We start from the raw sequence: 17,615 nt of genomic DNA, 5'->3' as shown, positions 1-17,615 counted from the left end.
TTTTTTTTTTTTTTAAATTTTTTTTTTTTCCAAAAAAAAAAAAAAAAAAAAAAAAAAAAAAAAGCCCACAGACCGGCCCGCTAGACCCGCCAACCCGCACGGGGCGGGCTAGGGTTGTATGAATCCTAGCCCGCAGGCCTAACGGGCCAGCCCGCGAAAGCTCGTCAGAAATTAGGCCCGTGATGAGGCGGGCCTAATGGGACGGGTTGGCCCGCTTTGAGAGTACTAGGTGGGGCAGATGACACAAGGTATAGTAGGAGGTGAGGGCACAGACCAAAAAATGGCATCATTTCCACATTTGCACGCTCTGTCTTTCTTTTCACACAACTAACCTACGCATGTAATGTGAATGCACTATCGCAACCCAGTGACCCTACACTCCGCCACCTTATTTCTCAATTTCCGATTATCACCACCACGAAAATCATGCCACATCTAATAATTTTCATCACTGTGTTAAATATATACAAAAACATCATATGGAAATAATTGTGCTGACTAAAAATATATAATAAATTTGGACCATCTATCTCATAAACGAATGGATAGATATTTAGACTTAAAAATAAGATGCAATTGTATTTATATAAAGAAAAAAATTCACCTTTGATTCTATGACTATTGGAGTGCTGTTAACTACGGTTCATGAATTTGAAAATTGTAAATGTATTATTGTAATTATTCAATTTTTTCAATGACTATTGGAGTATTGTTAACTGCAGTCCATGGATTTGAAAATTGTAAATTTATTATTGTAATTATTCAATTTTTCTCAATTTAACCAAAAAATTATTTTACCCATTAAAATAATTTGGTAGGAGAGATTGAAAATTGATAAATTCAAAAAAATTAAATAATTATCGTACTAAATTGACAATTTTTAAACTCTAGATTGTAATTAATAACACCCAAAAGTTATTTAGATTCATGTGTATTTATTCTAATGTATTTAGGCATCATTCATGATCTATTCATGTATATTTATTCCCTGTTGAGCAATATCCCATGAGCCGATATTCGTGTCGGGTTCTCTCGCGGTCCAAGGGTTGTTGCCTTGTTGGCGAACGGAGGTTGGTGCCACTCGGGGGTACGAGGCGCACTATTGAAGGGTACGGCAATGTGGTGAGCAGTAGTTCGGTGTCGAGGTCTATTGAGCATGAGGACTGACGTGTTGAGGATGCTGGTGTAGTTGATCATGGAAAAAATTGACAGTTTTAAAATTCGTAGATTCTCAACTCGTAGACGGCAATTAACACACATGAATAGATCATCATAAAGAATAAATATTTATTTCAAAGGTATTTAGATTTCTTGATCTAATCATTTATTCCAAAACCAAGTGTGTTTAGGCATCATGATCTATTCATGTATATTTTATTACTACTATTATTACTATTATTATTATTATTCTTATTATTATTATTATTTGCATACAGCCGGGGTACCTAGACGGGTCTAATTTTCGTCTCGAACATAGTTGAAGTGGCTGCTTCACTTCTCTTTGTCCTTCGCAAGCACTGAAGAATTCAGTCCAACTGCAACCTCTGCTCATAGCACTCTTGGCAAGCCCATCTGCTGCAAAGTTGGTCTCACGGGAAATATGAGAAATTTTAACCTCCCAATCACGTTTGAGCCAATCTCTACAATTTTGCATAATAATGACCCATCTCTATTCATGTGTATTTATCCTAAAATTATGTGGGTTTTTTTCAAAATGACGCATGAAAAGTTTCTGCATAGTTACAAATGTCACTAAATCTTTTATTGTAATTTCTGCATACATTAACATGTTTTCCTCGAACAATGTTATTTAACTAAAAACGGTGTTGTTTTTCTTTAATTAGAATGATGCTATTTTTCTCCTAAATATTCACAAAAATAACACCGCAATATAGATTTCATCCATAAAATATTTTGGGATAGACAAAAGAAGATTTGTTCTCATTTATCATATTTGGCCCTTCTCGCACATGTTAATTAATGCCCCAAGAGACACATGTATATCCTAGATTTTCGACCACTCAAAAACACTCGAAAATTGATAATTTTTTTTATTAGAAACGAGCGTTCTAATCCATAAAATTAAAGTATCTCCAGTTTCAACCATCGGGCAAAATAGTTGAAATTTCTAACAAATTTTTTTGTGGTCGGAATTTTTAGACACATAAGGCTAATACATGAGCGTTAACTACCGATGGTCGAAAATTCTAGCCATATGTTGTCATAACATTTATAAAATTTAGCCATAGTTATTAAGAACAAGTGTAAATTACATTTTGATGATACCAAAAGAATTAAGAAATTTAGTCCCCAAATAGTTACAATTCGAACAACCAACCAAGTTCTCATACGTGGAGTCAAGGACCTACAAATATTTAATGTTGTGAAGAGTTCAATAGTCGAAGAGTAGAAGAGTAGAAGAATTGAAGACGGGATGGTAGCAATGCCCAAAGCATCGAAGGGCCAATCTTTCCAAGTTGTAGTGTGCCGAATAGTAGGGACAACTATTCGAATAAAGGGTTATTAAAGCTTAAGTTTCGAAGTGTTAACCCAAAAGGTAAGAGTTGACCACCCAAAAGAACTGTTCGAGACATTCTCTAAGCAAACCGTTTAACCTTAAAACGTCTGTAACTTTATGTCAAATGTTACCAAGGTAAAAGGAGTCCTAGCTAGATACACATTTCAAGATAGATTTTCCTTAAAAGCATACATAAGAAGTGCAAAGCAGAAAGTATAATGGAGCACCTAAAGGCATGTCAAACATCTGGAAAATCTGACATAAAGTAACCTTTCGTATTGTCTACTTGTCAATAACCAAGGGTTAAGAGATGTTTGAAATTTATCTCCCTTCAATGAATTTATTTCAAACATCTCTATAAATACCTTCAATCAAGACTGAAGAAGGTATTGGTAAATTAAGTGAAACTTATCAAGTGTTCAAGTGATCTAGGTGCCAAGAAAATTAGTTACCAATGAGATAAGAGAAAAAGAGCTTCAAGATCAAAATATAGCTCGAGACTTTGGCAACGAGAAGCCAAGCTTCAAATGCCAAGTCTACAAGAAGTTGGAGGATCAACACTCTTTTTTTTATATAACTATTGTATCTATTAATAATAATTGTAAAGATTTTGATGATGCAAATTGTATTTTGAAAAACTAAAACGCCCCAAATTTCTTTTATCTTTGTCTAAAATTTTTTGTTCAAGTTTTGAGAATCAGGCAAAGGATGAAGAAGATTGTTTTATTCGAGCAAAAATGCCTTAGAAAATCTACTCTCAAGATTACCAAGTCTTGGATGCTAATTTTAGAAGAAAATGACGCATAAATGTTGAGCATAAAATAATTGGAGTAAAGAAAGTAGCAAAAGCCTAAGTAGCAAAGTTGGTAAAAGACTTGTTAGTAAGTAAGGTGATATCATAGGTACACAGTTAGAATCGTCTTGGGGACATGTTTTTAAGGATGGTACCAAAGATGCTTAAAATATCATTGATCACTAGAAGTGAAGATGCTATCACAAGTAAGCATTAGCTACTCCAATGCTAGAAGCCAAAGAAAGCTTGAAGAGTGGCTGCGCGACAACCGTTTCAGCTGGCCAACACTATCGTAGAACTTAGAGAAAATATTCAAACACAGTAAGAGAATAATTGTACTTGTATTCAAAATCGAGTCTCATGACAATGTGACCCCAAGTGGGTATTCATACAAGAATAATAAGCCTACACAAAGTAAAATTCTTAACAAATATATATAGGGTTGTCCATCTGACATGGAAGTTGCCAAATTCCGATTAAGGAAAAATTCCCTAAATCTCGCCCCGAGTTTTCAAATTCTACATGGTAACCGCCTTTTAGAGCGCACTCGGCCGAGCACCGCCTAATGACTTCCTGTAGTAATTGAGCCACACGAGTCACAGGACCCGGGCTACATATTCGCTGAGACTGGTTAGTCGGCAGGCTCCAAATGTCGGTCTTCTCTAGTCGGTGTATCCATCACTAGTCCCTCACTTTCTCGAGCTCTTGAAAGACAACGACTTAGGAAAGTAAACTGCCGGGTTATTTCCTTCAAGCACACTGCCCTCAAGTGGGCAGTCAACCTTGTCAATTTTGCAGTGTAGCTGAGCACAAAACTGTCTCTATTGGATCGCAACCAGTCGGGCTCATTTCTCCTGATCGACTGGTCCCACTTTTCTCCTACGGGTTCTGCAACCGTCGCCATCAATACAGAGTAATCATTGTGCTTCCTTAATTCTCGCTGGTTACCCTTCTGAGACTGTAACCGTCTCGTCTGCAGCCGTTACGGCTGGCTCCCCGCCCATCCGATCGAGAAAATGTGATGCAATCTCCACATTCGACCAACCCTATAAATTCCCTTTAACTTCCCTCCTTTCTTCTTTTCAATTTCTTTCTTCTCTTTTCTTGGCGTTTTCTCTCTTTATCTTCTCCGGCCACTCCCTTCTTCTCCGATCACCTCCTTTTCGCCGTTTGACTCGCCAATTTCTCTTCTAAAGGTCAGTTTCCTCCTCCTACTTTCCTTCTTAAACATTTTTCCGCCTTTTTCACAAATCTCATCCTCCACTACTTCATCTTCTTCTTCTCCGGCCAGCGACCGCCACCCAAGCCACCTCAATGGCTCAACTCATAGAGAGAGATTCGGGCTATTTTGGGGGCGGCTTAGAGCACCTAGTGCCTCATCGTTCTTCCCTGTACGCTATCGACTACACCCAGGCCTGCCGTTTACGGGGCTCAGCGATGGATGCTCAAGATGCCAGCCGATGGTCGTTTACCGACCCACCGAAGGGTGGTTTCGTTGGTATACATTACCAATCAGTTCGCTACGGCTTATGGGTCCCCATTGTCCCCTTTCTCAACACTCTTCTTAACTATTACGAGTTGGTACCTAGGCAGCAGATGCCCAACTCGTATCATCTTCTTGTTAGTTTCCTTGTCGTTCTCCATCGCCTCAAGAGGGAGGTTTCTCTGACCCTCTTCCACCAGCTTTTCTCACTAACTGTAGTCAGTACTATGCATCCATTTACAAACACATGTTCAAATTCAAAGATTTTTGGATCGTTAAAGGCTCCCGGAGGAGTGGATAGCAATCAACTAATTGGTAAATTTTTCTTAAAATTTTGTTCTGGATGTGTTCTATACTGCACAAACAAATATTATTAATTAATTGGTAAAAAAGTTGATAAAGTTTAATTGGTACAAAATTTTATTTACCAAATTATGAGAATAATTAAACAATTATAATTGTGAGAATAATGAAAACAAATTCAGGCTAATTTTATAAGAAAAAATAATTTATTAATTATTATTTACACCAATAATAATAATTCAAATACTTATCTATACTACTATTAATAAATATAAAATAATCTTTTGTGAAATTCCCGCCCAAACAATAGTAAAGATAAAATGGAAAAGAAAACTGATTGTACTAATTGATTGAAAATATAAAAAGATTCTAACGAAAAAAGAAATGGAAATTATGCAAATTGGAAAGGAAAGGACATTACTAATTGACTAAAAAGTATTTTTTAAAAACTTTTAGAAAAGTTAATTACACTTTCCTTTTGAAAACTTTAAATTATTTAAACTTAAAAAAATTAATTAAACATGGATTGTTAGATTATTTATAATAATTACAATTAATTCATTCAAATATCGAGAGGAAGAAAAAACTATTATTTATAATAATTACAATTAATTCATTCAAATATCGAGGAGAAAGAAAAAACTAAATGCGATACAATGAACATGAATATACTTAAGTTAAAAAAGTATAATTACATATATATTAGTGTAATTTACTATTAATAATTGCCTAATAATTATTATGATAATTAAACTAAACATTGATCGTTAAATTTATTTTTATAATAATTATATTTAAATTATTTGTAATTTTTCCCATATTTATTTTAGTAATAATATAATTACATAAGTCGTATTACCTATTGATCTTTTTAAGATAATTGTAGACAAACAAGTCATATATTATTCAATTAATTGAGTAATACTTTTGCACTAATCTTATAATCAAATAAATCTACATGTTCAATATTAAATTTTTTTTATAATTTTCTTTATTTTTATTATCTAAATATATAATAAAAAATTTATTTGTGCATCGCACGGGTAATTGGACAATTATTTGCTTTAATTCAAGTAAGGAAAACATCAAAAAACATAACCGGTCCAACAAATTTCATCAATTGCGCTATATAATATTTGATGTTATAATTTATATAATTGTATATCGATCCAAATACTCTTAATATGTTATAGCAAATCCATTCCGTGCAACGCACGGACGAAAATACTACAACTCTATCGTAATAAGACTACTATATATATATAAAAACAAAATCCTCACTTTAAGTTTCCCTCCCAAAACAGTCCTACAATATTTAGGATGACATTATTTCCTATTTTCCTATTCGTTGTACAATTCTACGTTACAATTCCTATTGTATCACAATTCTACATTACAATTCCTATCATACTACAATTCTATCGTAATAAGATACAACCTTATATAAATCCCTAATCCTATTGCTTTTACATTATAAAGGGGCGTTTGGTTGGAAGGAAGGAATTAAGTGGGAAAGGAATTGCAATTCCATGGGAAAAGAATAACATGGGAATAGAGTGGGAGTTTAAATTCCAGTGTTTGGTTGTTTGGTTGGAAGGAATAAAATTACTAGGAATTTCAATTCCAATGTTTGGTATACATGGGAATTGAAAGTGAATAAGTAGTATAAAGTCTAAAATGCCCATTGTTGTTATTATTATTATTAAATAAATGACAAGTACACAAAAAATATACTTCGTAACATATTAAATTCAAATACCACTCATATACCGTATCTCTTGAACTAGACATATTATAAAAAATATTTGAGAGTTTTGAGAAATCATACTTGATTAAGGTTGACCTAGAATTATTATTGCTTGCTCAGGAACGTCTTTCTTGTTGATAGTTGTCGAAGATAATACACGGTACCTTCTAAAAGAGAAGATCAGACATCAATTTTAGGTTAAAAAAAGGTATGGGTAATTTTGTCTCGGGAGTATCTTTTTTATTCCTAAATTCCATGGAATTAAAATCCCAAGAGGGGGCATGGGATTCTAATTCCATGAAAATGAAGGAATTTAGTTATTACCTTCAGAATTATGTGGGAATTAAGTAGGAAAGGAATTTAAACTCCTTCCAACCAAACGCCCTATAAAATCTTGAAGGAGGATATTGCTTTTACATTATAAAATTTTACAATGTTTATAAACTAAAATCTCATATTTCAAGTCTAGAATGAGTAAAATTTTTGCACTCGATATTCACTTTAAATTTAAAATAAACAATAGTTTATAATATTTTCTCTAAAATTCACTCAAAATATAAGATTGGATCTTGACTTCGGACCTCATCAATTTCAAAAAACGCTCACTCTTAAATTATGCTTAGCTGCCTGCATGCGGTAGGGACCACATCGAGGGTCCCGCATTTTTGGAACAGTAGTATCCAAACTTCGACTCAAACGGGCTATGGACCAATGAAGATGGTTGAGGAAGACAAGTAGGTCCCACAACATCAGTAACTATCTACCACTCCTAATTAAACTTGGATTTGGCAAAACTAGAAACCGTTTTTAAAGATTTTAGAAGAATAAAGTTCGATGTCTTAAAATTTTTTATTAAAATGTTCACGTGATATATTTTAACTTATCAATTATTGAATATTTTTTATTAATTTTGTAATTAAAAAAATTATGATTATTTTTTAAATTCCAGTCAAAATTTAATTCTTACATTTTGTGAATATTGTATGTATTACTCAATCTACATTTATATGTAATAGTGATTTTAAAATTTAAATTAACTCATCAAGTAGCTTGTAATTCAATGACACTTCTATGACTTCTCCTAATGAGAGGTCAAATACTACATTGTAATAGAGTCAATAGTAAAAAATAAAAATAAAAATTACTCATTTCATCATTAGAATATTATTAACTAATATTGGAAAATAAAAATAAAAATCTATTGAACTTCTTTTTATTATAATATTGTTAACTAACATTGAAAAAAAAAATATCAAAATCTATTCAACTTCTTTAATTTTTGTTGTCCAATCAATAATATTATATCTTTTTTTAGTACTATCGACTGTATACTTTCTCTATCTGTTGCAGTCCACACTAGGGTTCGATCTTACGATCTTCACTCAAGGAGAGTCACATAGGTGCCATTTAAGCACAAGGTGCTTGGCAATAGTACTATATCTTATTTATTTAATTTGGTCAATTATATAAGTTCATCATATGCGAATTTTATTTAACTTGTCCTATTGTTAATAATCAATTTGCTTTTCATTAATTTAATCTTTTAAAAAACGATCTTAAAATATAAGCCTTTATGGAGTATTTATTTATTATTTATTTATTTTTCACTTCTTTTTTGCTTTTTTTTTTTACCATTTTTAATATTTCTTTTATACTATTTTTTTTATGAGATAGTGTATTTTAATATGATATTAGTTTACTAATATTTACTTATTTGATTGATAATATATTTACTTCCTTGAAAAAAATTTAATTATATTTTAATATTAGATACAACTCGATCACAACGTTTTGCACATAAAAATATGTAGTACAAAAAATAAGTAGTACCGAAAGAAAGGGGTCATTGACTCTGCTTTATTTTAATTTCCAGCAGGCATAGGTAAGGGGTTTAAAAATAATCAGATTATTAATTACTAATATGATAAACACCACAATTATTATCAATTGTCTCCTTGCAAGGTTGTCCTCATATAAATGATAAGAATTTTCTGTGATAGCACTCTTTGTTGTTTTTATTTGAAATTTTTTGTTTATTTTTTTTTCTAACCATGATATTTTCAAAACTCCAATATAAAAATGCTAAGCACCATTGCAATTATCACTCCATGTATGTTGTGCTAAAATGTTAGGCACTAGTTTTTCTTTTTTATTTTTATATTTTTAATATTTAATATTATGTAGTAAGGAGTGTTGAGTGTTAAAAAATTTAGGTGTGTTAGTGTGTAGCTTGATCCTAAACATAAATAACATTCTATAAATGAAGGTTCAAAACCTTCATATATATCAAGTAGTGACGCTAACTTTGTGATTTTAAGCTAAGATGATCCTAGCCGCACAGGCAGCTCAGCTAAACTCAATGTGGTCTAAGAGATCGTTGAGTCATTCACTATCCTGTTGAACTAGAGTGTGGGGTCACGGGAGCAATGAAATTTATCATTTTGCGGACAAGTTTAGATGATCCTCAACCCCTTAAATTTTAATCCTGTCAGGCTAAAGTGTAGGGCGCTAGGGGCGAAGGAATTTTACCTTTTGTGGGCAAGTTCAGGTGATTCTCAACCCCTTAAATTATAGTGTAATTGCTAGGCTTTTTTTGAGTTGATTGGCACAAGGGTGTGAGGTCCTAGGGGCGAGGAAATTTTGCCTTTTGTGGGCAAGTTTAGATGATTCTCAACCCCTTAAAGGAGTTGATTGACACATGTACCTTTTGTATTAGGTATAACTAAACATGCTATGCCTTATTGCACCGATTATAGTGGGGTTTTTTTTAAAACACTTGCTTCTTTATAAGGTACTATATGTTCTATACTTTCTCAATTTTTTTTTAGCTCAAATTAAAGAATTAATGCCCGTCCACCAGGTTCGTTCTTGTTACCACCCATTTGGAATGGTAATATATGTATCATCATACTACATAGTAGTTGACACCGTGCCCAATTTATTTAAAATAGCATGCATGAATTTAACGGGTATTAAAAACGCTATTGGTCTTTTATAAATTTCCATAGTTGTTAATTATATAAATTTGTTGTAATATATTGTATGCATAATTATATATTAGTAATTTAGAATATAATTAAAAAGTAATAGCCAACTATTATATAGTGTGATGACACCCTATTATCCTTCTAAATGGTGGCTGCAGAACTCCGATGATGATGAACCATTAATTCTTTAGATTAAAAAAGAGTGAGAAAGTATAAAAAACATATACTACCTTTTTTTAAATCATTGCAGGGCGTTTTGTTGGAAGGAAAACATTAAAGGGGAAATGAATTGTAATTCGTGAAAAAAAGAATAAAGTGAGAATTTTTTTTTGAAAGAAATAAAGTTATAATTTAAATTACTATTATTCGGTAGGCAATAATAAATGGGGTGAGAATTGAAAGTGAATAAGTAAATAAATACTAAAATGTCCTTGTATCATTATAATAATAGTAGTAGTAATAAGAAAAATGTAAATTACCAAAGAAGTCCAATTCCACAAAGTGTGGAATTGAAATTCATGGGGTTTTTGTGGAATTGCAATTCATAGGGAAACCCTATGAATTTCAATTCCATGGTTTGAGTCCAACCAAATAATAAAATTGCAATTTCATAGAGTTTGGTTGGAATAAAATTGCAATTCCATTCTAACAAACACTCTATTAGTGTTTTAAAAAAAAATTTAAAAAGTAATAATTTGGTATCCTCCATTGGCATTAGCATTAGCATTAGCATTACCATCCCAGCTAGGCCACCCTTTTGTGCTCCAGTTATTAATTTGGCTCTTTGGTTTTTGTCTCTATTCTCTTTGGTTTTTCCGATTACGAGATTTTAATGTTCATACTCGAATTTCAGATTCATTCCTTGAAGCTCTTGCTCATCTTTTCTCTATTTTTTTAAACATTATTTTATTTTCATTCTCTCTATCTTTTTGTTGCTTTATTATTTGTAGTAGCTCACATCAATGGAAATTAAATAAAGCAGGAAAGCAGAAGAAGGCTTTCCCACTTTTCTCTTTACAGAAACCCCAAGCCCAAGCTTCCCAAAATTCTGAGCACTATCGGTTACATTTAAATATATCTGGAGATTTCAGGGTGTTGTTGTTTAGAATCATCACAGGGAGAATCAGTTCCTCATTCCAGCTCTCTTCTGTTACCAATTCTGCAAAATCTTTTGTTTTCTTGGAAAGTTTAGGTTTGGTTGGGGGGATCTTGACAGGGATTGTGAGATTGTTTTGTCTGGTGTGGGTTTCAATTTGTTAATTGCAAAGTTTTTGTTTAATTTAGTTTAAGATTGTGAGCTGAATTTTGAAAAGGTGGGTCTTTTTCAGATTCCTCAAGGGTGGGGGGGTGGCTATAGTAAGATAGAGTATTCTGATTCCTTTAACCAAATGGGCTCTTGATTTAACACTGATATTGCCATTGTTAAACCTCCACCTCTCCACATTTCCATTCTTATCGATGAAAAGTCTCAAATTCTTCTTCTTCTTCTCCTGAGAATATAATTTTCCTGGCGTGTGTGGGTGAGATGGAGATTTTATCGCCGGCGGCCTCTTCTTATCTATCCAATTCCTATTCCAATTCCAATTCCAATTCCGGGTGGTTGTTTGAAGAAACCATGAGTTTCACCAAATGGACCCCTGCGGAGAATAAGGCCTTCGAGAATGCTCTTGCTCTCTACGATAAGGACACGCCGGACCGGTGGAAGAAAGTGGCGGAAATGGTTCCCGGGAAGACGGTGTCGGATGTGATGAGGCAATACAAAGAATTGGAAGATGATATTAGTAGCATAGAGGCTGGGCTTATGGACTTGATTCCTTTTCCGGCGAATACCACTAGGTCTGCTTCTGCTTCGGCTTTTACATTGGAATGGGGATGTAGCCATCCTTTTGATGCTCAAAAGCAGTGTCTCGTGGCCGGAGGGAAGCGTCCCCCGTCCAATCGGCTGCCGGAGCAAGAACGGAAAAAGGGTATTCCCTGGACTGAGGAAGAACACAAGTGAGTAATCAATGAAAATCCAATTCTTTGCTTTGCTTTGCTTTGCTTTCTTCTTTTGTTTGTTGTTTTTTAATTATTGATCGGAAGGTGTTTGATGATTTGCTCAACAAAACAAACAGGCTGTTTCTGATGGGCCTAAAGAAGTATGGGAAAGGTGACTGGAGAAACATTTCTCGCAATTTCGTGATCACCAGGACCCCAACCCAAGTTGCTAGCCATGCTCAGAAGTTCTTCATTCGCCAGCATTCCGGTGGAAAAGACAAGAGGAGAGCCAGCATTCATGACATAACCACCGTGAACCTCAACGAGAACCAGACCCCTTCGCCTGACAATAAGAATCCTCCCGGTTCAACAGACCAGCAAAATTCGGCTATGCACCACAAAATGCCCTTTCACTGGGATCACCTAGGGCTTAATTCAGCTCAGGCCAATTTGTTCATGTCCCCCCCTTATGGAATAGATTCTTCATATGGGAATGGGATGAATAAAATGCAAAGCCTGGGTATGCAAAGAGCTGCTGCTATGCATCATGAGTCTTCTTACTTTGGATCTCAGATTATGCCCTTCCAGATTCAATCCGCTGCGCCCCAGTATTATCATGCTTGAGATTCGCATTCCAACTAGTAGAAAACCAGAAACGGCAAACACAAATGCCGCTTCGTTTCAATTTACTAATCTAGCTAGCTCTGTTTCTGCTCTTCTATTCTCCTGTGAATATGGTGTTTGGCCTTTTGATTTAGTCTTCACCAAAGTTTATGTTCCTAGGGAGTCCATAATTCTGAAAATGGTTTGTCAAGAAAGCTTCAGTTATGATTGGAACAATGTAATTCCAGGCTCACTTTCTATAGAGTTGAGATTCAAGATTTTCAGGGGCAATCATCAATCTTGGCTAGACCGAAATCTGAGTCTTATGATGTCTGAAATCTTGCCAATTGTGCTTAAAATTACACACAGATTCTTCTGTTATATATATCTACTTGGGTGTTTACAACATTTTGCAAAGCTTTCTACTCATTCATCTACCAAAAGATGCTACCAAGTACTTGGAGCATTATGTTTATTACCTGTGTTGATTATGATAAGCCAAGAAAGTATATATTAATATTGATAGGGTACTGTCATCCATACTGTTATAGTTTGAGTTCAGCCCCGGGACATAGCTCAATGGTCGAAAGGTTGACTGTAGGTGTAATGACCTGGCAAATACGCGGGTTTGAATTCTCAATTGGGGAATGATTATAGCCTTGAGAAAAAAAGAGGCACTCAGACTCTGCGTCACTGATTTGCATCCTCTCATCCAACGCAGGGCATCGCGCGTTGAACTTTCCACTTCAACTTGACAAGAGGCCTTCCATGCTTCACTATAAACTTGCCTTGTCACAAACCACTCTTTTCTGCAATTCCACAACTACAAGCCCATTTTGTCCCTCATTTTCTTCCCGGTACAACACTCGATATTCCCACCACAATAAGACTAATCTGTACTTGAAGTCGTGTTCCCAGAGTTTTAACTTTTGGGTTAATTGTCCGCTTACCAACCACTCAAAACTAAGAGGCTATTTCTATCCCACGTTCAACCCTCCACACAAAAAAAGAAGTTGAAAGCCCTACTATTAAATTGTTCCACATGGTGTTAGGTCTGCCTTACAGTAGAATTTACCGACAAAAACCGAGTCTAGTTGACTCTGCTTGAATTATTTTTAGTCGAAGCTGAGTCTGATTTCCACTATGGAGCAGTGAGCATCCTATTCTTGAATCCCTTAATACCCACCCTGGGGCAAAAACCAGTCACCCTTTCTTCTTCTTTGTTAATATACACAACATCTCCTTATAAGAGCCTTGACTAATGATTATACAAATATGATTTTAAGAGAAAAAACCGAGATTCCGCCAAGATTTCGTATGCTAATTAATGGGTAATTTTCTTTTTTCATTTTGAGATTTGCACTTCAAACTCGATGATCCTTAATTTTTACTTGTATTTTTCGTGCTTTCTACATAGAGCAATATAATATTATATTGTCCCCAAAAAGATTTGAGCACGCACACTGTGACTGCTAACAAAGTAGACTATCGACCTTATTTTGAATATAGACTAATTTATTTTCTTTCTTGGCAATCATCAACAGTTGTGACCTCTGCTTTTAGACTCCCCTAGTCACAAATAAAATGCTTCCCCCAAACCCAAATTTGGTGCGACTTGTTGCACGTGTGCTGGCTAAACTATTTTCTTTAATTTTTATTTTAGTGATTAGTCTAACAAAACATGTTTTGCTTTGTGATTTTAAGATACCGTACTAAAACCAACTTTAATGAAAAGAATGAAAGCAACCTTAAAGTTTACACTATTAATTTAAAATGGTGCTTGAGCTCTATTGCCCTCTCCGTGGATACAAATGGCACACTTTTTATTCCAACAAGGAATAGCACTTGTTTGTGGCAATACTTTAATATCTTCCCCTATGGTGGGGAAATTTCAATCATCTATTAAGTATTGTCTATAAAGTAGAGATTTATGTGGTTTAGCATAGTTTTCTAACTTTTCTTGAACTAATGACAAGAATTATAAAAGATTACAATAAAAAAAATAAAAAGATTTAAATGAGAGATGTGTAAAAAATTATATCGACGGGCCTTAGTTCACCATACACATTGTGGACTCTAATTCAAAATTATGTATATATAATTAATGCATTACATACTTTCAGACTTTCAGTTAACAAATTATGTATGCTTATAATTTTGTTTTAAGTTCATAATGTTTTGAAGTATAAATAAATAAATATAAGGTATATAATGTATTTTTTCTCGATCAGGGTCCAAAATACATATGTTGGAACTCTACTTTACGATACAACTATTGATGTTGTGTCATGCAAAGAACGAGTCCAACACATTATAAAGTCTACATAAACAATTTTTTATGAATGCCTTCATATATATGACTTTATAATTAATATCAAAATATATAATGTAGTTCGATTTACTGAATTAAAAAAGACTTTTACGATTCTTTATTTTCATGTTTTCACATTAAGATTTTAGTCTAATTATTCATTTTTATCCTTTTTTATTTATTTATATTTTATTGTTAGTTTGTCCTGGCCTAGATTACCATTATTAACACCAATTTGTAATCTTCAATGACCATAGTACAAGAATTGAAGTTCGTAAGAGTTTGTTAAAGACGAGGATGGGATTATATTGATGATTGCAACTTCAGTAAAAGTGTACGTAAACTATGGGTCACATTTGTGTGAAACAATCTCACTATCTCACGAATTTTTATCCATGAGACAGATTAGGTCAGGTCGAATCAATATGTAATGTAATATTTATACTAATAAATGTAATACTAAATAAGTAATAAAATACTTGTTACTTATAAGTGAAAATACAATACTTTTGAGGATAAATGAAATGTTTTTATATTTTGATGTAAAAATATTACTTTTTTCATCAAAAGCATTATATTTTTCGTATAAGTAATGTTGCAGTTATAAAGAAAAATGTAATACTTTTACATCAAAATGTAAAAGTATTATATTTTTTTTCAAAAGTATTACATTTTCTCATTTAAGTAATAAACATTTTATTCTTGATTTAGTATTAAACTTGCTAGCAAGTACTATATTTCATTTTGACCCGACTCGTCACACGGATAAGAATCTGTGACACAGTCTCACCCAAATTTTTATCGTAACCCTTGATATTTAAAGAAATTAAAGGAAAGTAAATTTGATGAGTTTGGTCAATACTAAGGGTTTCTATGATTGAACTCTACAACAATGTAATGGAAGAGCACACACAAAACACAATGTGTGTTAAGAATACAATATTTGATAATGTCACAATAATAAATATACTTTTATTAAATTATAATCAATTATTAATATGAAAATGTTAGGATAGAAATTAATAAAAGAGTTAATTCCATTTTTGATCTTATATTTATAGGCGTCATTTCACTTTTAGTCATTTTTTTTCAAAACATTCCATTTTGGTTCTAGTATTATTGTGGTATGACCATTTTTGTGCTTTATCAACAAAATCGTTAAAATTCTCATAAATGCAAGGGCATTTCGGTCTTCAAATAGAAAATTTTTCAAAAAAAAAAGTAAAAATAAAAATATAGTGAATCAACTTACTTTGTAAAAAAAAAGATCAAAATGCCTTGTATTTAACGTCATTTTAACAATTTTGTTGAAAGATGATAAAAAATGGTCATGCCACAATAATAGTAGAATCAAATATGGATGTTCTAATAAAAAAAAAAGACTAAAAGTGGACTACCACCTATCATTTTAAGACCAAAAATAGAATTAATTCTTAATAAAATTAAAGTTGACACATAATAATGGTAAATTTTAAATTTAAATGGTGGATGAAATGTGAAGTTGTAGAACAGTGAAGTAATTAAGAATAGAATTAATTGGGGTACCTAATAATCAGAATGTACGGCGGTTGGATTTGGGATATTCGTTTTCAGCCAGCAAGGAAGGAAGAGAGAGTGACGTCACCATTGCGGTTGATTGCGTGTGAACCGTACAGGAGAGGCGAAATGACAAAGCTAGCCCCCAAATGGAAAAGAAGCATCATTTGAATTGAGGTATAGCGCAAGTTGCAAGCTGCAAAGCATATGTCGGTCAATATATTCGAATTTATTTGATGCCCCCCTCCGCCCTCCTCCCACTTTTAGCCCAATTGGACCCCGACACATCGGACCGACACTCGACACTTTCGGCAGTATTATACTCCTCATCCCCCTTCATTTTCTTCTATTCTGATTCCTCGCGACTGGGAAACGATTCCACTGAATCAACCCAACAACCTCGACTGCTCCAATACCAAGTTTAATTACTTCCCAATGTCTCACATTCCACTCTTATAACTTTTTTAAATAAAGCTTAGCGTCTCAATTCGCGCGATTTAATCAAAATTCAATGCGATTATTAAAAACTTGGACCCGTTTACTAACTGAAAATTTTCTCCGGTTTTTTGAAAATTTGGAAAACTAAAAAACAGAAAACAGAAAACATGTTTACTAACACAGTTTTCCATTTTGAAAACAGGAAATAATTTTTAGAAAACTGAAACACTATAAAAAATTGTTTTCTAAATGGAAAACAGAATCAGCTATTCTCTATTAGACTATATGTCACTATAACCATATTTTTACCATTATCTACTTACATATTTATTCATTACTATGATTATATTTATTATCATATTTTTTTTTACTTATCATCATCTTCTATCTTTTCTACTTGCATTACTTATTTAAACATAACTTATTTGATTATGCTTAAAATTATACATTATTCACATTATCAAAATTAAAATTGAAATCTATACCACGTTTTATATTTGTATTGAACTCAATTGATAATTGGTTTGGATATTTTTAATTATGTTATATCGGATACAAGTTTGGTCCAGATATCAGGTATCGAAATTTCACATATATTACTATATTAGAATTCAAAATAAAAATTATATATTATATATTATATACATGTCATTCAAATTAATATATCAAAATATATTTTAAATATTAGCTCAAAAAATATTAATATTATCTAAACTAAATTTTATGGGAACTTAATAAGTTATTGGTTCAGATATATTTTTATTTATGTTATATACAGATATAAATTTAGTTCGAATATCAAATGTAAATTTTTTACATATTGGACTTAGAAGTAAAATATATATTTATTCTATTTAAACCAAATATATTGAAAACATTTTAAATATAAGGTCTAAAAATCACTCAAAATTAAACTTAT

The 17,615-nt window shown here is 32.8% G+C and overlaps 1 protein-coding gene across 1 annotated transcript; it reads left to right on the top strand.

Moving 5' to 3' along the window:
• The first annotated feature begins 10,659 nt into the window (after nt 1-10,659).
• LOC116024003 (transcription factor DIVARICATA-like) lies at nt 10,660-12,819 on the top strand. Its single transcript, XM_031264887.1, has 2 exons — nt 10,660-11,826; nt 11,946-12,819. Exons 1-2 carry the CDS (start codon nt 11,357-11,359, stop codon nt 12,430-12,432), a joined length of 957 nt encoding a protein of 318 aa, XP_031120747.1. The 5' UTR covers nt 10,660-11,356; the 3' UTR covers nt 12,433-12,819.
• The last annotated feature ends 4,796 nt before the right edge of the window (nt 12,820-17,615 follow it).

The sequence above is a fragment of the Ipomoea triloba genome, chromosome 7 (genome assembly GCF_003576645.1).
Source record: "Ipomoea triloba cultivar NCNSP0323 chromosome 7, ASM357664v1".
NCBI classification, from domain to species: Eukaryota; Viridiplantae; Streptophyta; class Magnoliopsida; order Solanales; family Convolvulaceae; genus Ipomoea; species Ipomoea triloba.
The sequence above is the reverse complement of the archived record's forward strand: the minus strand, read 5'-3'. Positions and strand labels throughout refer to the sequence as shown.